We start from the raw sequence: 25,083 nt of genomic DNA on the forward strand, positions 1-25,083 counted from the left end.
GGACAGGCAGCTCTGGGTTCGTACCAGTGCCCCCGACCCTCCTCGCCCGGCCAGCTCGGGGGCAGTACCAGTGCCCCCCGCCCTCCTCGCCCGGCCAGCTCGGGGGCAGTACCAGTGCCCCCCGCCCTCCTCGCCCGGCCAGCTCGGGGGCAGTACCAGTGCCCCCCGCCCTCCTCGCCCGGCCAGCTCGGGGGCAGTACCAGTGCCCCCCACCCTCCTCGCCCGGCCAGCTCGGGGGCAGTACCAGTGCCCCCCGCCCTCCTCGCCCGGCCAGCTCGGGAGCAGTACCAGTGCCCCCCGCCCTCCTCGCCCGGCCAGCTCGGGGGCAGTACCAGTGCCCCCCGCCCTCCTCGCCCGGCCAGCTCGGGGGCAGTACCAGTGCCCCCCGCCCTCCTCGCCCGGCCAGCTCGGGAGCAGTACCAGTGCCCCCCGCCCTCCTCGCCCGGCCAGCTCGGGGGCAGTACCAGTGCCCCCCGCCCTCCTCGCCCGGCCAGCTCGGGAGCAGTACCAGTGCCCCCCACCCTCCTCGCCCGGCCAGCTCTGGGTTTGTACCAGTGCCCCCCACCCTCCTCGCCCGGCCAGCTCTGGGTTTGTACCAGTGCCCCCCACCCTCCTCGCCCGGCCAGCTCGGGGGCAGTACCAGTGCCCCCCGCCCTCCTCGCCTGGGCACCTCGGGGGCAGTACAGTGCCCCCCGCCCTCCTCGCCCCCCTGGCCCGGGCACCTCGGGGGCAGTACAGTGCCCCCCGCCCTCCTCGCCCCCCTGGCCCGGCCAGCTCGGGGGCAGTACAGTGCCCCCCGCCCTCCTCGCCCCCCTGGCCCGGCCAGCTCGGGGGCAGTACAGTGCCCCCCGCCCTCCTCGCCCCCCTGGCCCGGCCAGCTCGGGGGCAGTACAGTGCCCCCCGCCCTCCTCGCCCCCCTGGCCCGGCCAGCTCGGGGGCAGTACCAGTGCCCTCCACCCTCCTCGCCCGGCCAGCTCGGGGGCAGTACCAGTGCCCCCCACCCTCCTCGCCCGGCCAGCTCGGGAGCAGTACCAGTGCCCCCCACCCTCCTCGCCCGGCCAGCTCGGGGGCAGTACCAGTGCCCCCCGCCCTCCTCGCCTGGGCACCTCGGGGGCAGTACCAGTGCCCCCCGCCCTCCTCGCCCCCCTGGCCCGGCCAGCTCGGGGGCAGTACAGTGCCCCCCGCCCTCCTCGCCCCCCTGGCCCGGCCAGCTCGGGGGCAGTACAGTGCCCCCCGCCCTCCTCGCCCCCCTGGCCCGGCCAGCTCGGGGGCAGTACAGTGCCCCCCGCCCTCCTGGCCCGGGCACCTCGGGGGCAGTACAGTGCCCCCCACCCTCCTCGCCCGGGCACCTCGGGGGCAGTACAGTGCCCCCGCCCTCCTCGCCCCCCTGGCCCGGCCCCCTCGGGGGCAGTACCAGTGCCCCCTGGCTCGGGGAGCGCTGGGGGGGTCACTGTGTGGAGCAGGGGGTGGGAAGCCCCAGCAAGGCGATTTGAAAGGCTCCCGCCGATCCCCCCAGCAGCAATGGGCAGAGCGGGGCGGGCTGGGCTGGGCTGGACCCCGACCTGCTAAGGCGGCTCCCCACGGAAGAAGCGGGGGGAGGCCGAACAAGCAGGAGCCCTGGGAGAAAAGTTTGCGGGTTTGCCGGAGGGGAGCCCCGGGCAGTGCCCTGCGTGCGCTGGTCTGTGCCGGGGACGCTCGGCCCCCTCGCTGGCTGGCCGGCTCCGAGCGGCCGGGCTGGGCGCGGAAGTGGGACGGCGCAGGGCTGGCGGCGAGCGAGCCGAGCGCCCCGCGGTATAATTTATGCGGGGCGGCGAGGCCGGGCGGCGCCGCGGGGACGGAGCCAGCCCAGAGTTTCTTTCCCAGGGCGGCGGCGGCAGCAGCAGCAGCAGCAACTTCTCCCCGCGCCCGGGCGCGGTGGCGCCCCCCAGCAGGCCGGAGGCGGGCCGAGGGACGCGCACACAAAGGCGGCTGGGAGCCGCGGGCGGGCGGGCGCACGCCGGGCGGACAGGGGAGCCAGGCGGGAGTAGGCGCCGCCGGGAGGGGCGGCGGAGCGGCCGCCCCCTGCTCCTCGCCTGCCCTTCGCTTTCGTTTCCGCGGCGCGGCGGCTCGCAGGGAGGGGGCACCGCGGGCGGGCAGCCGCCTTTGTTTTCTCGCGCGCGCGGCTGAGCCCCCCGAAACCGGGCGCCCCCCCCCCCCCCCGGGTCCCTCCCCGCCGCGCGGCTCCGCTCCAACCCTCCTCCCCCCCGCAAAGTAAGTTTCCCCGGCGGGCTCCCCCTCGCGCCCCGGCCCCGCCGTCTCCCGGCCCCGCCGGCCGGGCGAGCCGATGCCGATCGCCGCCAGCTCGCAGCCCCGCGCGGCGCAGCCCGACGCCCGCCTCTTCCCCCCGGCCCGGCTGCGGGAGCGGGACCCCGCCAAGCAGGGGGCCGCCGGCGCCGAGGAGCCGCGGGCCACCGGGCGCCTGGATCCCCCCGGCCAGGCCGGCGAGGCGGCCCCGCCAGCCGGGCTGATCGGCAGAGCGGCGGCTCCTCCCGCCGCCCCCTTCCTCCCCTCCCCGCCGCTGCCGCCCGCCTTCCAGTCCCCGCCGCCGGCCCCCGCCGCCGCCGCCTCCCCGCCGCCGGCCCCCTTCCTGCTGCTGGAGCCGCCCCGCACCCGCTCCCGGTCCCGCTCCGGCTTCCTCACCCTCGCCATGAGCGGGGCCGCCGCGCACTTCCAGCCGCCGCCGCCCCTCCACGGGCCGAGCCTCCCGGAGCAGGGAGTCCGCAGCCAGGGCAGAGGCAGCCCCGCCGGCCACGGGCACCCACGGGCCGCCCCCGCGCCAGGTAACGGGGAAGGGGAGCCTGGGGGGCGGAGAGGGGGTGTACTGAGGGCAGTGGGGATGTGGGGGAAGGGTAGGGTGGGGTGGGGGTGATTGGGGTGCAGGAGGAGTGGGGTATGTGGAGGGACGGGTAGGGGGAAAGCCGGGGAGAGGGTGTGTTGGGGGGAGTAGGGCATGTGAGGGGGTTGATAAGGGGTGTAGGGGGAGTGGGTGCTGGGTGGGGTGCACGGGAACTAAAGAAAGGTTGGGGAGGCATTGCTTGGGACATGCGGTGCTGGGGGCCTGGGCTATGGGGTACTAGGAGTGCTCCAGGGACAGGGATAGGCTGCAGGGATTTGAGGTGGTGGTGGTGGTGGTGGTAGGAGGGCGGGCGGGGGGGGGTGTTACAGGGACTGAAGAGTTTGGTGGTGCCGGGGGCTGCCATAAGGGATCATAGGAGTAGCAGCCCACTTTGTTTTCCCAAAGTTGACACAATCTGTAACACTTCTCCAGAGTTGTTCAGCCTTAGCTCTTCCAAGCAATCGCTCTGTCTGTATCGGTCCCCATAGGGAAGATGACATGTGTCTGTCTGTACAGCGTCGTGGTGGGTGGGTGTATATAATATCAAGACGTTAAACATGCTTTCTGCTTACTTGTGGGAAGTTTGGTGCAGAGAAATGGAGACTTCTGTGTGTGGACGCATTTTGCTACCCCGCATTCAACAAATTAGGGGGTTTTCTGTTTGTGCCTGTCCCATTTCTGCTGGGGGAAACCTTGATCTGATGACGAGTTCAGCTCTGAGCTCACAGTTACTTATGGACACTCACAGCGTTGTCACACAGACTGAAGCTGTGAGGTTATAAATCACCAGGATGACATAGTAGTAGCTCATACAGGGAGAAGAGAGGCTCAGATCCCTAGGAAAATGACTTTAGAGGAAGTATCTTGAAAGAATACAACAAAGTAAATAAACTGGTTGTGATTTTATTCAAGTTTTGCCTCATGGTAACTTTCAGAACAACTGAAACTTTTATGTTAATCAAAGTGAGAAATAGACTAGCCAAGATCACTGTGGATCTATGGAATCTATATTTCCTCTCCTTCTTTACATATGTACTCACAATATTTGTGATGCTGGAATGATTGAATTGTCTGCCCAAAGGATGCTGTTTAATTCTCTTGCTGCATATACTCTGTTGGGGTAATCTCTGCCACGTACATTGTATTCTAAAAGTTAGGATAGAAGCATTTAAAATTATTCCATCATTTGTGATGTTTCAGGGTTTTTTTCTTAACGTGAGATGCAGAATTATAAATTATACTATTGTGGTAGAGACTGTGTAGTTGAAGTTGAAATAGCACATCTGTTATTAATATAATAATATATTGTCATCTTTATTTTTTCTAGCCTATAGCTATAGTAGGTCTTTCAGTGTACTTGAGATTACTTTCTCTTTACATTGGCTTCAGCTGTGGCTATGCCCTCATACAATATTTTGTTAAATATAGACTTGGAATCCTTTAACAGAACTTTGATAATAATACTCAAAGGATATCCACTGAACATGGTAGCCATGTGAGATTCTGAGATTGTTCATGGCGAGCATGGACTACTGTGGGAAAGAAACCACTAGGTAATAAAACTGACTTAGTGTTAATAACACAGTTTTTAGCAACCATACGTGTAAAATACTCTTATTTAATTTTAATGAGTATTTGTGACTGCTTTAATTTTTGCTGTCCAACAGCTTTTTGTCTTGGCATCAGAAAATCAGTTTTCATAGGAATAGCATTTTGATTTTTATTCAATTATAAATATTGAAAAAAATGACAGTTTTTGGGGAAAAAAATGAGTCAGTTAGCAGTGATGCTTAGTTTTGAAAATATATGGGAGAGGATTACTATGTCTGTGTGTAAATCCAAAACAGAAGCTAACCCTTTAGGTTATGTTTCTCCCTTTCCTTAATTTCTAATAAATATGCCAATTAAAATGGGTGAATTCTTAAATTCTTGTATATCTTCATAATGTGGAGATTATTGGAAAACATCCTTATTCTCTTGGAAACACCGTCTGCCTTCTTAATTACCACTTTATATTGGGCATTTGACACCTGACACTTTTTAAATTATTATATTTATTTATTTTATTTAAAGAGTCATGACTGTTTCCTGTTAAAAATGGCTACACAGTATTACCCCAGTGAGGAATAGTTTTTGGCTGCTCCCTTCAACTTTATTTTGGTGCAAAAATGTTAAGGCCTTAAATCTGCAAACACTTAAAAGCATGTGAGTGGTCTCCTTGACTTCAGTGGGACCCCTCGGTGTTTAAAATTAGGCATGTGTGTAAGTGTTTACAGGATTGGGGCCTGTGATGTTTTTTCTTCTCAGAGTTGTGTATGGCAATAGGCTGTTGTGTTTTTTATTAGCCAAAACCTTTTGCTTAGAAACTCATTTAAACTATAGTTGCAGAGTTGTTGCAGTGAGGAAAGCTTGTAGGGCCTGTGTATAAAAATAGTACTTAGAACTGTGTTAAGGCCAGATTCTTCAAAAGAGATTAGCTCCTATTTAGGGAGCTGCCTAATTGAAGCTGGTTTTTTTTTAAAAATCTGGCTATTTATGTTTACTGATCAAGACTTTGGTGGAAAACTGATTAGTCTTACAAAAATACGTTTTAAGGCCCCAATTATGCAAACATTTATGCACATGCTTAACTTTGCTACCATGTGCTGAAGCATTTGCAGAATCGGTGCCAAAATTTTTTGTTTTATAGTTGATAAAGATTTTCTGTTAGTCACATTATTGAAAGTAATAGTTTTCAATTAGTTTGCTATTTAATCAAGTCTCTGTTCTCAAAAAAATGAAATAACGATATTATGAACTTATGTTTAGATTTCAATATTAAGAAAACTTAGTACATTTTACAGACTGCCAGAATCTGTAGCAAACAATTACTGCCCCCCCCCCCCGTGTCTAGTGAAGTATGGTTTTTTGTTTCTCATTTGTGTTTTCCCATTAAATATACATGTCAACAGATGCAAAGGGCTTTATTCAAGATTGTCAAATTAATAAATGGGTAGTGGAATGGAAAACACAGAGCTGAACTGCTGACTCTTCTTTTCATCCAGGAAATTGATCCTAATCTTAAGAGGCACTTTCAGGCAGAACTAGAGGAAAGTGCGTTACCTCTGTCACTGTAGACATATCTTGTAAGTGAAAAAGCTGAGAACAGGTAGAGACATGGTTGTCAGTTTATAAGAGAGGTGTGGTTTTAATGGAAAATTTCAGTCCTTTTCACCTTCAGTTTTTTGTAAGCTCCCATCTATAAAATTATTTTTGTTATTGTGGTATTTAGGGAGGAAGGAACCTTAAAAACAACATTAGAATAAAGTACTTTCAGTGAGTGGTAGACTACGCATTTTAAAGGTGGCTTTTCTCTGAAATGTTTCTACTTAGGAAAACTCCTGGTAGCTGCACTAAAATCAATTAACGCTGCTTGCAATTTTCAGCCTTGTTGTTTTTCAATTTTAGATGGAATAGTTCTAAAACTACAAATTAATGATGTCACAGAATCACATCAGTCACCAAAGACTATTATTATGAGGGGTGGTGGGAGATACTTGTTTGGGCAGATAAGTAAGCAGCTGCTAAGAGTTTTAGTCTGGAGGAATTGAAACTGCTGATCAAAAGATCAGTGTCTGTTTTCAAACATACGCAAAACTGCAGGGTGTGAGGGGATGGACCTGCTTGTAAGAGTGCTGCCATTATTTGTATTGAAGTGAGTTGGAAACCTCTTACAATTCATAGCGATTTTGCCTGATGCAGCTGTATATGCTAAACATTGCAATTTAAGTACTGAAAACTCCCAATAAATTTCAGATTGTCACATGCAATTTTTTTATGCCTTTAGCAGTTATCTGTGTGCAGTACGTATGGTTCTGTTTTTGAATTGAATAGCAGTTACAGTGATTTTTATGGGGAGTGTCATGCTTAAATCTTGCATGCTCAGAGATGTGGGTCTTCTTACTTAGGTTACCCTGGTTCCTTCACAGCTTTATGACCCTCTTAAGTAGAGCAAGATGCAAGGATATCTCCTTAGTAATAATAAATGAAACACATTCAATACTTGCATTTGGTGGATAAAAATCTGTTCTTGCACCTTTTTATATTCAAGGCTAGTGTATTTTAGGTGAAATGATTGTAGTTTGACGGCAATCCTTAGTGAGAACTTGCTCAGAATTGTAAACCCAGAGTGTGTAATACAGCCTAATCTTTGGGTAGAAATTAGCTAGCTTGGATACTAAATTACAATTTACCTTTTGGGTTCTCTAAATTATTTAGTGAAAACTTTGGAAAGTACGGTGGGTTTGTTTTTTTTTTTAAATCTTTAATTTCCAGTGCTTGTTATAAACAGCTTTTCAATAGAAATAAATTAACCACAGTATATGGAATTACCCATTTCAAGGGTTTAAGCATTTAGTATATTTTTAAGAATGTTAATGCCCCTAGCCAAAGGGAGATAGATTTTGGAGTTGTTTTGGGAAATGTACACTTTCATTTGTATACTTGTTTTCCATGATGATTGTTTTCAGATAATATGCACCTTTCCGTAAGAATCTCCTATGGATCATCTTGATAAGTTTCCCACTTAGCTCCTAGTTTCTTGAGCAAATTAAATATTTATTAATATATGGTGAATATAAATATGTTCACTCAATTGGGAAAAGATTCTGTGAAGACATGGTATACTAGGCCAGAGATACGCTATGTTGCTTTGTCGGAACATGTTAAGTTGATTAAAAGGTACAGTATGGAGGAGAGGAGATGGCAGTTGCTTGGGCTAGTTACTGCTGCTTTCCTATAGCAAACAGAAACTACTGACAAACTTATGTTTTTCAGGTTTATTTCCCATTATTCTGTTAGTCTGATAACATGATGGCTCTGCTTAAGGGTGCATTCTTTTTAAAACTGCAAGACAAATAACTGTAGAGACCGTTCAGGTTTCAGACAAACATAATGACATAAACCACACTATTGCTACAGTTACCAGAATATGAATACCCTGAAAGTAATACTTGCTGGGGTAGAGTAGGGAAATCTTTCATAATTAAGAAAAATCTGTCTTTTCTATCCCATAGGACATACTCCTATTTAATATTGGGAAGGGGAAGAGCGGAAGTATTTAATTTTAAAATATGTCTTTTGCTGTGCAACATCAATTTAGGTTGCTTAACAAATGAAGGCCTAATCCATCAAGGCGCTGAGTGACCTCAGTTCCCATTGATTTAAGTAGGAGTTGAATGACCTTGCAGAATCAGCCTCTAAAACAATAGAGGGGCAGGCTCCTTGGGTGCAATGCCAACCTTGACGAGGTACAGGACAGGGCTGTGGTGTGCTGGCAGCCCATTTTGGATGGTACAAAAAAGATCTCTTCTGAATATTACTAGCTATTTTAGCTGAAACATGAAAACTAGTTAGCTGTAGAATATACAATAAATTTGGGTTGCTGTATTTACCTATGGTGTACACCCCCATCCCTGGATCTTGACTACACTTGATAAAAGACTGGGTCAGGTGCTTCTGTCAACAAGGGAACTATTGCAAAGCTACATGTGAAGGTAATGGGCGTGACTCTTCTCTTATACTTGTTTTACACTGGTGTAACTACATAGACTTCAGTGGAGTTATGCCTGCTTTACCACTGTGTAAGTGAAAGGAAAATCAGGCCTAGTCTCTTATAGTTAGCATTAATTAAATGGCTCTATCCTTTTTGGTTTAAAAACTAGTACTTCCAATTAAGTTGAAAAATACAAAGTTATCAATTACAAGTCATTTAATGAAATACAGCAGAGCCTCAATGAAACAAAAGTATCTGAAAGAGGCTCAGGCCCACCCAATGTCTAATAGCAACACTGAAAAACGCCTTGATGATAGAATGACTAAATTCAGCTATCCATAATTATTCAGTACCCCTTTTACGATTGGATAGTCATGGGTACATTCTTTAGTTTAAGTATCAGGGTAGCTGTGTTAGTCTGTATCCACAAAAACAACAAGGAGTGTGGTGGCACCTTAAAGACTAACAGATTTATTTGAGCATAAGCTTTCGTGGGTAAAAACCCCTCTTCTTCAGATGCATGGAGACTCCTTGTTGTTCTTTAGTTTATGAAACTTCCTTTTTTCCCTGTATGCAATTTAATATGTTTGAAATTCTGGTGTTCCAGTGTGTGTGTGTGTGTGTCTGTCTTGTTGCTGAGACATAGTTTGTCTGAAGAGTGCATGTGTTGCTTGAACTCCTAGCTAATTCATTCCAGTTTCATATTACCTTTAGAAGATAAACCAGCAAAAGGTTTTGTACTTTTTCTGGTTTATCTGTATGTTGTGCTTTGGGGCAGGTGGAGAGGCAGAAATATTATGGGTGATGCTCTGCTTGCACATACTTAAGGTGAAAAATAGTCTTGTCACCAAAGGGAGCAGGAAGAAATGCTTTAACAAGAGTACTAATAAGCATGTCTGTGAACATTATATAAATCCTTGGGGGTGGAGGGGGGAACAGGTTCAATTTTTAGAAAGATTTTGCTTACCTCTTTATATTTTTAGTCTTGCCACTTCTCACCCACAAGATTATCTTGGCAAAATGAGGCCCTTATGCATACAAAATCTTTTAATTCATGATTTGATATGAAAGATGGTGTTTTAAATCTTGTTCCACTAATAACCTTGCAACCTCAGCTTCTTTCTTAAAATAACTGAAGCATGAGAATTACAGGTGGTTTCTTGTTTGGTTTCTAAAATGAATCAGAAGTTTAGGTGGAGAGAGTTTTGACTAAAATGTCAGTTAGCCCAACCTGAAAGGTGTAGTACAGAAGGAGGAGGGGACTATATGGAACAGGTGAGAATACAGGATATTAAAGAGCTAGTCTTAAAAAGTTTGTGGTCTTTAATTAGTAACTAAATTATACTTTCCTTCCTTCATGCTTGTGGCTTACTATTGTGATACGTTGTTGATGCAGTTAGAGGTGAGATGGAACTTCCATTCTGTGCATATTTTTTCAGTGGCTTTTTATTTGCTCTATAGATACCTTTTGGTTGAAATCTCTCGTGCTTGTTCTGAAGTACTCTTTCTGTCTTGTGTGCACAAACCATAATACATATCCATTTGGTTGTTTGCGCTACCTGAACGTGGAAAAACGTTTTTTCAACTGATGAGAACTGTTGGTTGGTCTTTCTGTGCTCTGATAACTTAACAATATAACTTTCTTTTAGCACTTATTTGACATATAATGTAGAATGAGAAAATGCATGCTCTCTGTCCTGTTTGGAGGGAGGAGGGGGAAGTGGTTTTGAAATAGCAAAGTTATAGGTATTTTAAGAAATATTTTTGAGCATGCTGAGTGTTTTGTTTTCTCAACTGCTGACACACACGCATGGTCTAGTTGTTCACTTTCTTAAAACATACTCTGCCCCCACCTCCCCAGCTGAAGGAAGTGAGCTCGCATCTGTCATCTCCTGTAGTTGCTGCTACCAATATGCCACCTTCTTATTTCGGTTGATCTTTAGCCTGCTCACCAAGGTTCACTTGTGACTTTGGTTTTGGCCCAATGAAAAGGGATGTGTGTCATCAGCATACTGATGACATAACACTTTCATAAATCATAGAATATTAGAGTTGGAAGGGACCTCAGAAGATCATCTAGTCCAACCCCCTGCTCAAAGCAGGACCGATCCCCAATTTTTGCCCCAGATCCCTAAATAGCCCCGTCAAGGTTTGAACTCACAACCCTGGGTTTAGCAGGCCAATGCTCAAACCAATGAGCTATCCCTCCCCCCCGAAACTTCAAAACATCTTGCTAACTTCTCCTGCATCCAAGCGAAGATAACCCATGTTCACCAGGCTGTCGAGCACCTGTAACAGTCTTGTTGGGAATCGTTCTTTCATAGATGGACCAATAATATGTATGTGGAGGCTTTTAAGCACATAAGAATGGCCCTACTGGGTCAGACCAAATATTATTTAATATTATTATATTAAATAATAATAATATTATTATTAACATCAGCCACACTATCAGAGGCTCGTTCACCTGCACATCCACCAATGTGATATATGCCATCATGTGCCAGCAATGCCCCTCTGCCATGTACATTGGTCAAACTGGACAGTCTCTACATAAAAGAATAAATGGACACAAATCAGATGTCAAGAATTATAACATTCATAAACCAGTCGGAGAACACTTCAATCTCTCTGGTCACGCGATTACAGACATGAAAGTTGCAATATTACAACAAAAAAACTTCAAACCCAGACTCCAGCGAGAGACTGTTGAATTGGAATTCATTTGCAAATTGGATACAATGAACTTAGGCTTGAATAGAGACTGGGAGTGGCTAAGTCATTATGCAAGGTAACCTATTTCCCCTTGTTTTTTCCTACCCACCTCCCCTTCCTCCTCAGGCGTTCTTGTTAAACCCTGGATTTGTGCTGGAAATGGCCCAACTAGATTATCATACACATTGTAAGGAGAGTGATAGCTTATCTAAAGTGATTACCAAGCAGGAGAGTGGGGTGGGGGGAGGTATTTTTTCATGCTTTGTATGTATAAAAAGATCTTCTACACTTTCCACAGTATGCATCCGATGAAGTGAGCTGTAGCTCATGAAAACTTATGCTCAAATAAATTGGTTAGTCTCTAAGGTGCCACAAGTCCTCCTTTTCTTTTTGCGAATACAGACTAACACGGCTGTTACTCTGAAACCTTTGTTTTTTATGTTTCAGATCTTGCTTAATAATAGTGTTTGATTTGGTTCTTGCTTAATAATCAGCTTGCCGTTATTCTACTGAAGGTTGTAATCTTTCAGCTCTCATAAATTAAGCCATTGGGCTTGGTCAGTAGTTGCACAGGAGACTTCCAAGGGAAAAACAAACTAAAAGGAGCTTTTAATGCAACGTTGCTTGATTCTAATTGCACAAAAGTCAGGTACGCTTATTTTAAGGTTTGCACATAATCTCCATTCTTCCTCCTTGTGTATATATATGCATTATAATAGGTGGACTTCAGGCCAAATCGGGGCCACCAGACACTTTTGAACAGACCCCAAAATCTTTTTATTTGCTTACTATTATTGTTGGGATTTTTATTGCTCTCTCTGGAGTTTGGACCTTGACTGGACCTTGACTGAGAAATTTGGATCTTGACAAAAAATAGACTACTTCTGCAATAGGGTCTTCCCTTGCATGATTGCACAATACTGAACAGAGCAATATGTTACTTGAATGTCGGCAAATAATAAATACTTTACAACCGTTCAAAGAAATTGCATTATAATAGTACATGCACATAGGTAGTATTTTGTATTACAAGATGTATCATATGATCATGTCTTAAAGTACACTGTCTTAATGCAAATATACAAGGGACAGAATTTAACTCTGAATTTCATGACTTTTATTAAATTTCAGTTCTAGCCCATGGTCTACACACTCCCCTGTGTAGGCTTCTTTTTACATTTTTTAAAGGAATAGCCTAAGATTGTGTATGTTATGTACCATGCCATCCAGGTGTGGAGGAAGAATGGCTATGTATCCCGTACGGGTTGTGGCCAGTAACACTCATTGAAAAGGTAGAATTGCAGGTTCTGTGCTGGGAAAGTTACGGACCACTTCATTACTACATGTGTGGCAAAATTTGTAGTAAGTGACGACACGTAGCAAGGTGCAGCAAACTATTCCAGGGCTCTGGCAGTTCTTGGTGAAGTACTGCTCCCTCACCACTGTTTACAGCTTGCCCTGTGTGTATGAATGTCAGCTGAGGTGTGTATGTATTTTGCCAATAGCAAGTTCCTGCTGTTCAGAGCATAAATTTGCTGTTTTCTGTAGTAGCTTAGTCCCTGATCCTATAGAAACTTTATTAATGTACTTTATGTATGGGAGTGGTCCCATTGATTTGGCTAAGAATCTGTGCAAATGCTTGCAAGGTTAGAGCTATACTTTCTTTTCCCCTGCGGTAGCATGTGTTGTACTTTTAGCTTCTTCCTTACATAATCAGACTATTTTGCCTTTTTGGAGTTTGCAGATATTCTGGTGGATCTCTTGTGTGGGACCACTTTTTTTCTCTTATAAGTTGGTGTGGCAGAAAGCCAAGCAGGAAGAAATGGCTTGTGCATGGAATTTGGAGGCAGGTTCTGAAGTAAAATGCTGCACTTTTTGGCTCACAAGCCATGGGAGCATATGGATGCTTCATGGTGCAGAAACACTGCATGTATATTTTTAATACATGTATATTTATATTTCAAGCAAGGTTTTGATTTTATATTTTAAAAAAGTTTACAAAATTGATAGGAAAACAAGTATGGCAGATACTATAATTCTCTTTAAATTATGCCTATGGATTAGGGCATTTCAGGATTTTCAGAAATTTTTAATGCTTTATTTTTTAGGGGAGAGAGAAAGCTCATAACTAATTAAGAGAATAGTGTAACAAAAATATCAAGACTGTGTGACAGTAACATTTATATTTGTGAAGAAGTTTGTTGAACAGTATGGTATAAGCTGAAGTATCTATTTACAAATAAACAAGAAAAATTTATATTGGATGTTCTTCATTGATGTCTGTTACAGCTAGTAACAGAAATGAGGAAAATTCTTTCCTCTTTTATTGAAACTTTTAAATGTTTGTTGAAAATTTCCAGCCTGGTCTTGTCTGTTATGTCTTGCACGCTTTCACTGCTCACTATGTAGTACATATATAAGCTTTTAAATTGTATTACCGTACTTGGATATATTCAGTAGGGTGTCCCATTAGTTTATGTTCATTTCTAATAGAAGAAAAAGTGTTTTTACAAGTTGTTTTTAAGACACTTCATGTTCTGGTGTATTTTTTAATATTCTTTATTAATTTGTAATGTAACAAAACAAACTGTTCTTGGTTTCCATCATAATACTCTTGTGCTCCTTAATTCAAAGTATTGTGAGTATATCTGTGTGTAAGCTGACGAAGCAATAAAGCACAAAAGTGCAGGGTCAGCCAGATAGATCCCTTTTCCTGGGGAAAATTTTATCTCTTGGTCTCAGAAAAACAGATAACAAACATAAAAATGTAACACACAGATGTTTCTAGGCTCAGAGTTTACCCAGTCCTGGGTTCAAAGAACAGCCTTCTCTCAGGCGAGTCCCTTTGTTCCTGGAGCAGCTGCTTCTTTGCAGCACCTTCATGAACCTGAGTTGCTATTAACTCCTCCTTTTCCAGGCACAGGATAGGGTCTCTGAACCTGGGAATACTATGCTTTGAATATCAACCATATTTAGGAATCTGCTGCCAACAAAGGAGTATGTTCTTATTGTCCATTCAGTAGCAGATCTGAGAGCATGATGTCCTAACTCTCTGATGTCCCATCATCTGCAAGAAAATAAATCCTGTGTGAATACAGGCTGCTTCAGTAAGTGTAGATAATGTCAGTGGAGTAGAACAGTTTGTAAACTGGAAACTCCTTTTTGCTCAATTTCAGTAGATAGGTTCCTGTCATAAATATAAAGGGAAAGGTAAACCCCTTTAAAATCCTTCCTGGCCAGAGGAAAAACCCTTTCACCTGTAAAGGGTTAAGAAGCTAGGATAACCTCACTGGCACCTGACCAAAATGTCCAATGAGGAGACAAGATACTTTCAAAAGCTGGGGGGAGGGAGAAAACAAAGCCTCTCTCGCTCTGTCTGTGTGATGGTTTTGCCGGGGACAGAACAGGAATGGAGTCTTAGAACTTAGTAAGTAATCTAGCTAGATATGCATTAGATTCTGTTTCCTTTAAATGGCTGAGAAAATAAGCTGTGCTGAATAGAATGGATATTCCTGTCTGTGTGTCTTTTTGTAACTTAAGGTTTTGCCTAGCGGGATTCTCTATGTTTTGAATCTAATTACCCTGTAAGGTATTTACCATCCTGATTTTACAGAGGTGATCCTTTTTATTGTTACTTCTATTAAAATTCTTCTTTTCAAGAACTGAATGCTTTTTTCATTGTTCCTAAGATCCAGGGGTTTGGGTTTGTGGTCACCTATGCAAATTGGTAAGGATTTTTACCAAACCTTCCCCAGGAAGTGGGGTGCAAGGGTTGGGAAGATTTTGGGGGGAAAGACTTTTCCAAATGGGCGCTTTCCTAATAAAATAAACCTGGATAAAACGTTTGGTGGTGGCAGTGGAAGTCCAAGGGCAAAGGGTAAAATAGTTTGTACCTTGGGGAAGTTTTAACCTAAGCTGGTAAAAGTAAGCTTAGGAGGTTTTCATGCAGGTCCCCACATCTGTATCCTAGAGTTCAGAGTGGAGAAGGAACCTTGACATGTTGTTTTCTCCCTCCCCCCAGCTTTTGAAAGTATATTGTCTCCTCATTGGTCATTTTGGTCAGGTGCCAGCGAGGTTATCCTAGTTTCTTAACCCTTTACAGGTGAAAGGATTTTTTTTCCTCTGGCCAGCAGGGATTTTAAAGGTGTTTACCCTTCCCTTTATATTTATGACAGTTCCCCTTCCCCACCCCTCTGTTTTTCCAGTTGCAGAGATAACAAACTTTGGAAATCTAATCTGATGATACTTATGGTGTTTTTTTCCGATCGTATTTATAGTTGCATTTGCATAAATGCCCATCTGAAATTGTTTTAATATCTTTGTGTGCCCTTTCCTTACAGAATTTGTTTTCTGTGGCAGGCTGGGATTGAGCTAGAAAAGTGTCTGGGAGATGATGATTCTACCTCCAATTCTTCCTGAGGCTATGACACTTCTGTAACAGGGTGGTTGGAATAGGATTGAAACTGGTAACAGCAAATAGTTCTCTTATAGTATGAGAGGATAGTGATCTTAATTTAGTAACCTAGATTAAATATACCATTTTGGCATATCATAGGCCAAACAACAAATAAATACATATCAGTCCCTAAAATAGACCGATAAGTCAGATTGTCATTCCCTTATTCTTAAGGGTGTAGCATAGAGTCTCCAGTAGGGAATGCTAAGACTCCTTTTTCCTGTGATACCTGTAGTTTAAGATTACTGACCCAAATAAATAAATAAATGCACAGGAATTGCCTAATGATTTGTCTGGGTATTTTTGTAATTGGCTGGCTGGGTCAGAAGGAGGTTTTTTTAAAAAGTGGTAAGGCTTTAAATCATAAAGGTATAATAATCTTGACTATTCGCTTTCTACAGGTGGGTTCAACCTCTGAGTGCAAGAGAGAGATTTGCTAAACTGACTGGATTGTGTGCGTGTATGTGGAGTCTCTTCTCTCGTTTATTTTTTAAAATTCTTGTGAAATAGAGTTTAGCTATTCAGAATAGATATTCCCATATTTGAAAATCATATCGCCCATTTTAACTGAAATTCTGCTGATGGTGATTTTATTTATTTTTGCATGGGAGAGTCCATTTACTTTTCTCTCTATCTATAGGAGTAGTCACTGATCTACGTAAACTGATTTTGAATCCTAGGCACTATTCCTGTTATTTCAGAAGTACCTGTAACAAGGGTATGGTATCTTAAAAAGCATTCAGATAAGCATTCAGATACTTTTGTCTGTGGCTTCCTATCTGAATTCATGATATTTTGTTTTGAACTGATGGCTATGGCTAGAAATTCCATTACAACAAAGTGTTTGGGACAGGAATGGGAGAAAGCACAAAATATAGAACACAGACTGCTTACAGAAGTAGGTATTAGACCATAGTACTTGTGCTGCAATTTTGCAAAAGTACTTCCTGGCTCCAAATGGAATGGTTGCAATATTCCAGCAGGGTCACATAACTGTTCCAAATGACTGATTCCAGTCTAAAGAAGTGTGGTGAAAGGTAATCTGTTTTTGTTTCTTCTAAACTTAGGATGTTTCAGAGGAGAAAAAATTGCCAGTCCACTGAATTCTATTGCTTTAATTGGAGATCTTGTGTACTATTATTGATTTTGTAACTTTATAATATGCTGGCTGGTTATGATTTGACAAAAGTACGACCGGTACTCCTATTTTTGAGATGCTATCAATGATTACTACCACTGCCACTTGTGTTTTGTGGTCCAGAACAATCATCTTGAGGGGTTTGTATGTCAAGCAAAAGTTACCAAATGGGTTGTCCTGTGTTTTGGCTGCTCCTATTGAATGAGGAGATTCAGAACAAATTAATCTACATAAGAGAGCAGATGCTTATATTGCTAACCAGTGACTGGCATAGTAAACTCTGAGGATTAGAGAAGAAATTTAAGTAAATGCTAAAATAGCGGAAGAATGGGGCCTATTACTTTCAGCTTCAGGGATCCCTGCATCAGCCACAGTAAGTGGAGATGAGCTAGTACTGTGTAACTGAAATACCCCAGCAATTGAAAGTAGTGGTGGAAGCTCTGATCTGTTCAGAAACCTGCCAAGTGTGATTTTATTTTAAAGTGGGGCTTCAGTTGGTATCAAAACTAATTATTTTGAAGAGAGGCCAAGAAAGACACATTTATTTTAAACACTGTTTGTATTTAGAGGTTTGCTGAAGGTGGGGTTGGGGAGGGAACTGGTGCTATCTCTCCTCCCCTTTCTTTTTCCCTTCTGTTTTATGATGTATAAAGAGATCCTGAAAGGTTTCCTTCTCCCAGGGACTGTCTGTATGGGGTAGGGTGGGAGTGTTTTGGTTTTTTAACCTTAAATGTGTCAAGAATGTCAAGTCTCATCTTCCCGGTTTTGATGGGGGACTCCCTTGGAGGTCTGAGAGGCAAATGCGGAGCACTTGTACCCCTTAACCAAAGTGGCAGGGATGTTGAGCCTAACTGCAGTGTTCCAAATTTGTCAGTCGTTTGAGTTAAATCTATGCAAACAAAAAAAAGAAAACTTTGGGAGAGGAAGCAATTTAATCAGTCAATCCTCACTCGAGCGATATCCGTGACATGATATATCTTCTAGTTATCCAGTCATGCATAGAGTTTTCCAAGTAAAGCAGGGTAGACAAGACCTGGTCATTTCTTACTTCACAAATTCAGAACAAAAGAATTAGGATTCTGTTTCTCATAAACAAAAAATGCACCCTTTTTTCCCTTGCAAAAAACCCCCTCTGTGTGTGTTATAAAAGATGACTTGCAAAAGAAAAGGGGTGTGTGTGTGGTGTGAATTATGTAATATGCCATATATAGCTAGATGTGTGGAAACTGGGCATTTCTTTGTCTGTGTGTGGAGGGGTAAGAAGAAATGAAAACAAGGGAAGAAGCTGAGTTTTCTGGAGAGTTTGAATCCCAGATTAATGTGGAGCAAATGTAATCTTAAAACATTTTGATGCCAAGAGACTTGCCAGTCTTCCCATTGCTTCACTTTATCTTATTGCTCTACATTAAGAGAAATAATTTGGAGCTTTCCTATCAATTATGTCTTGGGTTTTTTTTGATGTAGCACTTCCTGTCTGGCACGAACAAGAGGAGCATTTATAAGAGCATTTTCCTTCTCTTCATGACTCTACTTCTCCTGCTGTTTTCCTTCTCTTCTGGCTTTAGTCAGTCTTCCTGACAGCATGAGGAACTTGGATTCAAGTTTAATAGTAACTTAAACAGGAGACTACATTGTCCAGTTGCAGCAAAGAAATCTAATAAGATCCTGGGCTGCATCAAAAGGAGTATTATAAACAAGACCTGGGAAATCATTATACCATTGTGCGAGGCTATGGTGTAGCTGCACCTTCAGGGCACTGCATCCAGTTTTGGGGTATTTTACTTCCATAGGGATATACAAATTACGGAGAATTGTCTGGAGAAGAGATACTAATGGGCAGTTCAGAATGTTTTAACTACAATACTCTGAAGAGCTTAAACCTATGCAATTGGAGAAGAGGTGGCTGTGTGTGGTTTATTGCTTCTATAAAGAGGGACCAAAATAATTGAGCAAGGATTTAGCTATCTATTCAGGCAGCGACAGGAAAAAAACACAACTTCTTAAACAATTAAAGTTTAGCAGGTACTGGCAGAACCAGTGGTGGTTGTGGAGGTTTTTAAGACAGGTTGGTAGTGTGAGTGTCTTGGGTTATAATTTGTGATTTAGGGCTTGCCGGCACTAGAAAGGTTTGCTGTTTTAACTATATTGGGAGTTTCAGGAAGTGAAATAAGTGATAGTGGTATAAGGCACCTTCTATACCAATATAACTGCATCTATAGTAAGGTCTGTACTTTTATGACTGTATCAGTCAAAAATCACACCCCCAGCTGACAGTTACATCAATCTAACTTTTCTAGTGTAGACCAGTCCTTAGATGTTTAATGTAATTGATTCTTGCTCACGTTGTTTGCTTTGTTTTGGATCAAGAAGGAACTTTCCCTCCAAGTATATTAGGGCTCTTGGAGCTTTCCTCCCTTTCTCTGGAGCATTGAGCATCCTCTGTTAGACTCAGGTGGGTGAATCCCAAAGATATTCTCCCCACCCATTGTTACTCTTCTCCAGTGCCTCTTCTTTTGTTGTTGACTGGCTTCTCCTATGCATATATGTTCCTCTCAACTTTCCCCCTCTCCCCTGCTCACCTATCCTATGGGACATGCTAGCACACTCTGCTGGAATGGTCCAGCTTGATGTGTATCATATGTGTTGAAGGACAAAGTGATATCTTGATTCAGCACAGCACTCTCTTGCTGATTGACAGGGAGCCCTGCAGTCAGCCAAGATGTCAGTGCAGAAGCGAAGGCAGATGGCTTGAGGTTTCCTAGGCTATTGCCAATAACAAGGTTCTAAAAGGTATTCAAATTTTGCTTTAGTGAGTTGCAGCACAGTTTTAACACAGATGATCTCATGCCAAAACATTTTAGTTGGGATAGTTTAGTGGCTCTGTAGCTCAAACTGTAGCAGCTTGTGTTTTTTGATGTTGTGAAGGCCAAGACTATAACAAGGTTGAGGATAGGTCCATCAATGGCTATTAGCCAGGATGGACAGGGATGGTGTCTCTAGCCTCTGTTTGCCAGAAGTTGGGAATGAGTGACGGGATGGCTCACTTGATGATTACCTGTTCTGTTCGTTCCCTCTGGGGCACCTGGCATTGGTCCCTGTCGGAAGACAGGACACTGGGCTAGATGGACCTTTGGTCTGACCCAGTGCGGCCGTTCTGATAGCATTGTCCGTTCAGGTTGTCGGAGCTCTGGATAAATGCTAGCTAGCTAACTGCTGCTGCAGCACTGGCTTCTCTCTTTGTGAAACTCACAGAAATAGTGGCTGTTTTATTCTAACTTTCAGTGGTGGTAAGTCATATTTTTTTGAGAGAAAGAGACAGAAAGATGACATTTAAGATGGCTTCCTCATCTGCTAATCATTTAAAGTTGCATCAAGTTTTGAACACTTACATGAGAACATAAGTGTGGTCTGTCTAGCCCAGTATTCTGTCTTCTGACAGTAGCCAGTGTCGGATGCTTCAGAGGGAAGGAATAGAACAGGACAATTTTGAATGATCCATCCATTGTTGTCCAGTCCCAGCTTCTGGCAATTAGAAGTTTATGGACACTCACAGCATGGGTTGTGTCCCTGCCCATTTTAGCTAAATAGGTCCATCAATGGTTATCTCCCATGAATTTATCTAGTTCTTTTTCTTTAACCCAGTTATACTTTTGGCCTTTATAACATCCCCTTGCAATGAGTTCCACAGGTTGACTCTGCGTCGTGTGAAATAGTACTTTCTTTTGTTTGTTTTAAAACTGCTGCCTATTAATTTCATTGGGTGACCCTTGGTTCTTGTGTTATGTGAAGGGGTAAATAACACTGTCGCTGAACCATTCATGATTTTGTAGACCTCGATCACACCCTACCATAGCCATCTCTTTTCTAAGCTTAACAGTCCCAGTATTTCTCTCTCCTCATTTGGAAGCTATTCCACGCCCCTAATCATTTTTCTTGCCTTTCTCTGTACCTTTTCCATTTCTAATATGTCTTTTTTGAGATGGGGCGACCAGAACTGCATGCAATATTCAAGTTGTGGGCATGCCATGGATTAATATAGTGGCATTATGATATCTTCTGTCTTATTATCTATCCCTTTCCTAGTGGTTCCTAACATTGTCAGCTTATTTGACCACTGATGCAGATTGAGCGAATGTTTTCAGAGAGCTGTCCACAATGACTCCAAGATCATTCTTAATTCATAATAGCTAATTTAGACCCCATCATTTTGTATGTATACTTGGGATTACGTTTTCCAATGTGCATTACTTTGCACTTATCAACATTCAGTTTCATCTGCCTTTTTGTTGCCCAGTCACCCAGTTTAGTGATCAGAGGGGTAGCCGTGTTAGTCTGTATCCACAAAAACAACGAGGAGTCCAGTGACACCTTAAAGACTAACAGATTTATTTGGTCATAAGCTTTCATGGGTAAAAAACCCACTTCTTCAGACAATCTTCCACTGGACAATCTGAACAAGTGGGTTTTTTACCCATGAAAGCTTATGTTCAAATAAATCTGTTAGTCTTTAAGGTGTTACCGGACTCCTCGTTGTTTTTCCAGTTCAGTGAGATACCTTTGTAGCTCTTTGCAGTTGGCTTTGGACTTTAACTATCTTGAGTAATTTTGTATAGTCTGACAACTTTGCCACCTCACTATTTACTCCCTTTTCCAGATCATTTATGAATGTGTTGAACAGCACTGGTCCCAGTATGGAACCTTGTGGGATCCCGCTATTTACCTCTGTCCACTGTGGAAACTGACCATTTATTTCTACCCTTTGTTTCCTGTCTTTGTAACCAGCTACTTTTTAAGTTCTACAGAGGACTTTGCCTTTTATCCCATAACTGCTTGCTTTGCTTAATAGCTTTTGGTGTGGGACCTTGTCAAATGCTTTCTGAAAGTCCAGGTGCATTAGATTCGCTGGATCACCCATGTCTGCATGCTTGTTGACACCCACAAAGAAATCTAATAGATTGATGAGGCATCCTTTACTAGATTTCCCTTTACTAAAGCTGTTTTGACTCTTCACCAACATATTGTGTTCATTTTCATGTCTGATCATTCTGTCCTTTACTGTCGTTTCAGTCAATTTGCCTGATACTGAAGTTAGGCTTACCGGCCTGTGATTGTCAGGATCACCTCTGGAGCCCTTTTAAAAAATTGGCATAACATTATTAGTTATCTGCCAGTCATCTGGTACAGAGTTTGATTTAAGCGATAGATTACACACCACAGTTAATAGTTCTGCAGTTTTACATTTGAGTTTGTTCAGAACTCTTGGGGTGAATACCATCTGGTCTTGGTGATTTATTACTGTTAAATTTATCAGTTTGTTCCAAAACCTCCTCTACTGACACCTCAACCTGGTTCAGTTCCTCAGATCTGTCACCTAAAATGAATGACTCAGTTGTGGAAATCTCTTTCACATCCTCTGTAGTGAAGACTGATGCAAAGAATTCATTTAACTTTTCCACATTGGCCTTGTGCTCCTTTAGCACCTTGATTGTCCAGTGGCCCACTGATAGTTTGGCAGGCTTTCAGCTTGTGATGTACTTAAAAATATTTGCTGTTAGGTTTTGTGTCTTTTGCTATTTACTTTTCAAATTCTTTTTTGGCCTGCCTAATTATACTTTTACACTTGATTTGCCAGAGTTTATGTGCCTTTCTATTTTCCTCAGTAAGATTTGACTTAGTTTTTAAAAGATGCCTTTTTGCCTCTAACTACCTCTTTTACGCTACAGTTTAGCCATGGTGGCATTTGTGGGTTCATCTTACTGTATGTTTTGATTTGGGTATACATTTGATTTGACCCTCTATTATTGTATTTCTAAATTGTTTCCATGTAGTTTGCAGGCATTTCACTCTTGTGATTGTTCCTTTTAATTTCCATTTAACTGGCTTGCTCATTTTAGTGTGGTTCCCCTTTTTTGAAGTTAAATGTTACTGTAGTGGTTTCTTTGTTTTCTCCCCTAGAAGTATGTTAAATGTAATTCCGTTATGGTCGCTGTTCCCTAGCGGTTCAGGTATGTTTACCTCTTGGACTAGAGCCTATGCTTCACTTAGGACTAAACCAAGAATGGCCTCTCTCCTTGTGGGTTCCAAGACAAGCTGCTCCAAGAAGCAGCCATTTATGGTGTCTAGAAATTTAATCTCTACATCTTGTCTGGAGGTGACATGTTCCCAGTCAATATGGGGATAGTTGAAATCCCCCTCTATTATTTTTTTTTTGTTGTGTTTTTTTTTTTTTTGATAGCATCTCTAATCTTCCTGGGCATTTCACAATCATCACCACCATCCTGGTCGGGTGGTCACTAGAAGACTCCTGCTGCTATACTCTATTCAAGTGTGGAATTTCTATCTATAGAGATTCTGTAATACAGTTTGATTCATTTAAGATTTTTACTATATTTTACTCTGCTTTCTTCCATATATCATGTCACTCCCCCACCAGCATGACCTACTCTGTCATTCCTATGTGTTCTGTAATACCATGTCCCATTGAGTCTCATCCTTCCACCAAGTTTCTGTGATGTCTATTTTATTAATATCTCCATTAAATGCCAAGGACTCTGGTCACCCACCTTAGTATTTAGACTTTTTGCATTTCTATACAAGCACTATAAAATTTGTTGATATTCAGTTGTCTGCCTTCATGTGATGTAATTAAATAGGACTCTTTTTTGTTTCACTCGTTCTCTTCAGTTCCTTCCTGTGCTTTATCAACTTCTATCCTCTCCTCTTTACTAGGATATAGAGTATCGCCTTTAATAAATCCTCCCCTAAGAGGATTGTCTGAACTGTGTGCTCCTCTGCACCTGTCAGCTTTCTTCCAGTCCTTAGTTTAACACTCCTCTCTGGCCTCTCTAATTTTATATTCCATCTGTCTGGTTCTGTTTTGGTTTAGGTGGAGCCCATCCTTCATGTATAGGCTTGTCCTTTCCCAAAAGCTTTCCCGCTTCCTAATGAACCTAAATCCCTCCTCCCTAGACCATCGTCTCATCCACTGATTGAGACCCTGCAGTTCTGCCTGTCTTCCTGGCCCTGTGCATGGAACTGGAAGAATTTCAGAGACTGCTACCATGGAGGTCCTGGACTTCAATCGCTTACCTAGCAGCCTAAATTTGGTCTCCAGGACCTCTCTCCTACCTTTTCCTATGTTGTTGGTACCTACGTGATTGTCGGTTCTTCCTCAGCACTGCACATAAGTTCATCTAGATGTTCATCTAGATGTCTTGAAACCTTTCCACCCAGCAGGCAATGAACCATGCGGTTTTCCTGGTCATCACAAACCCAACTGTACATGCTTCTAATATTTGAATCCCCCATTACTGTTTATTCAGGGGTATTCTCAGTGTGAGAGGAAACTATGACCTCATCTGGAAGGAGGGTTCCAACTATGGGATCGTTTTCCTCCTATCCAGCTTGATGTCCTCCTTCCCTGAGACTGTCGTGCTCCTCAGCAGCTGTCGGAGTAGGGGTGGGTCCATTCTACTGTGTCCCTGAAAGTCTTGTGGGTGTACCTTTCTGTCTCCTTTCACTCCTCTGGTTCAGCCACTGTTGTGTCATGAGCCCATACTTGGTCTCTGAGGGCCAGGCATTCCTTGCACTGAATGCACACATAAGTCCACCACCTGCCCATAAGGCAGGTAGTCATACATGCTGCATTCGGTGCAATAAACTGGTTAGCCCACACTCAGCTGCTGGACTTCTGCCTGCAGTATTTTTACTCTTGCACAGTTTTTCTTTTGTTTTGTTCTTTGTTTTTTCAGGGGGTTATTGGCCTAAGTTTGTTAGGTGTATTTACCTCATGTACTCCCTTGCAAAACTCCCATTTGCTAACTTCTCTGGTGCTGGCTTTTAAAGCCCTGTTCTCCCGGAATATACGGTCCCCTCCATGTTGAAGTGTCCCAACTTTGAAGCATTAGTTTACAGTCTGCCTTAGTTCTTTTTAAATGAAAGGGGAAGGGTTTTGGTGGAGTCTGGGTTACCTTTCATGTCTAGAGGATTTTTTAGTACAGTAGACTTATCTGACCCAGACTGCACACAGCATTTTACTCTTTCTAGTACAGAATCTCAGACATTTAATGTGTACCAAAGACATTTGTGTTTTTGTTTTGTTTTTTATTTGACAAACTGCAATTCAATTCAGCACCTGAGAGCATTTATTGAGACCTTTAGAGAAGGGTCACCCAAGTCTGTAGCTCTTTAAACGATGACGTGTAACATTGCCCCCAACTCGCGATGTAAAATGTACAGTCGTTGGGCTGGGCTCGAACAGATGTGACTGGGGCCCCTCTTGCTGGCATTTGGAAAACTTTTTTGTAACCCTGCTAAAGAGAGAGCAGTCTCAAAAACCTGAACCAGCCTAGGTGCAGGCAAGCATT

At 43.7% G+C, this 25,083-nt stretch overlaps 1 protein-coding gene across 1 annotated transcript in view; it reads left to right on the forward strand.

The window, feature by feature from the left end:
* The first annotated feature begins 2,617 nt into the window (after positions 1-2,617).
* Positions 2,618-25,083, forward strand: part of RNF38 (ring finger protein 38) — a 192,979-nt gene continuing 170,513 nt past the window's right edge. Inside the window, exon 1 of the mRNA XM_077817838.1 lies at positions 2,618-2,819. Within this exon, the coding sequence (XP_077673964.1) occupies positions 2,687-2,819 (133 nt within the window). The 5' untranslated portion in view covers positions 2,618-2,686. The remainder of the gene's footprint in view (positions 2,820-25,083) is intronic.

Source organism: Eretmochelys imbricata, chromosome 5, assembly GCF_965152235.1.
Source record: "Eretmochelys imbricata isolate rEreImb1 chromosome 5, rEreImb1.hap1, whole genome shotgun sequence".
Classification (NCBI taxonomy): domain Eukaryota; kingdom Metazoa; phylum Chordata; order Testudines; family Cheloniidae; genus Eretmochelys; species Eretmochelys imbricata.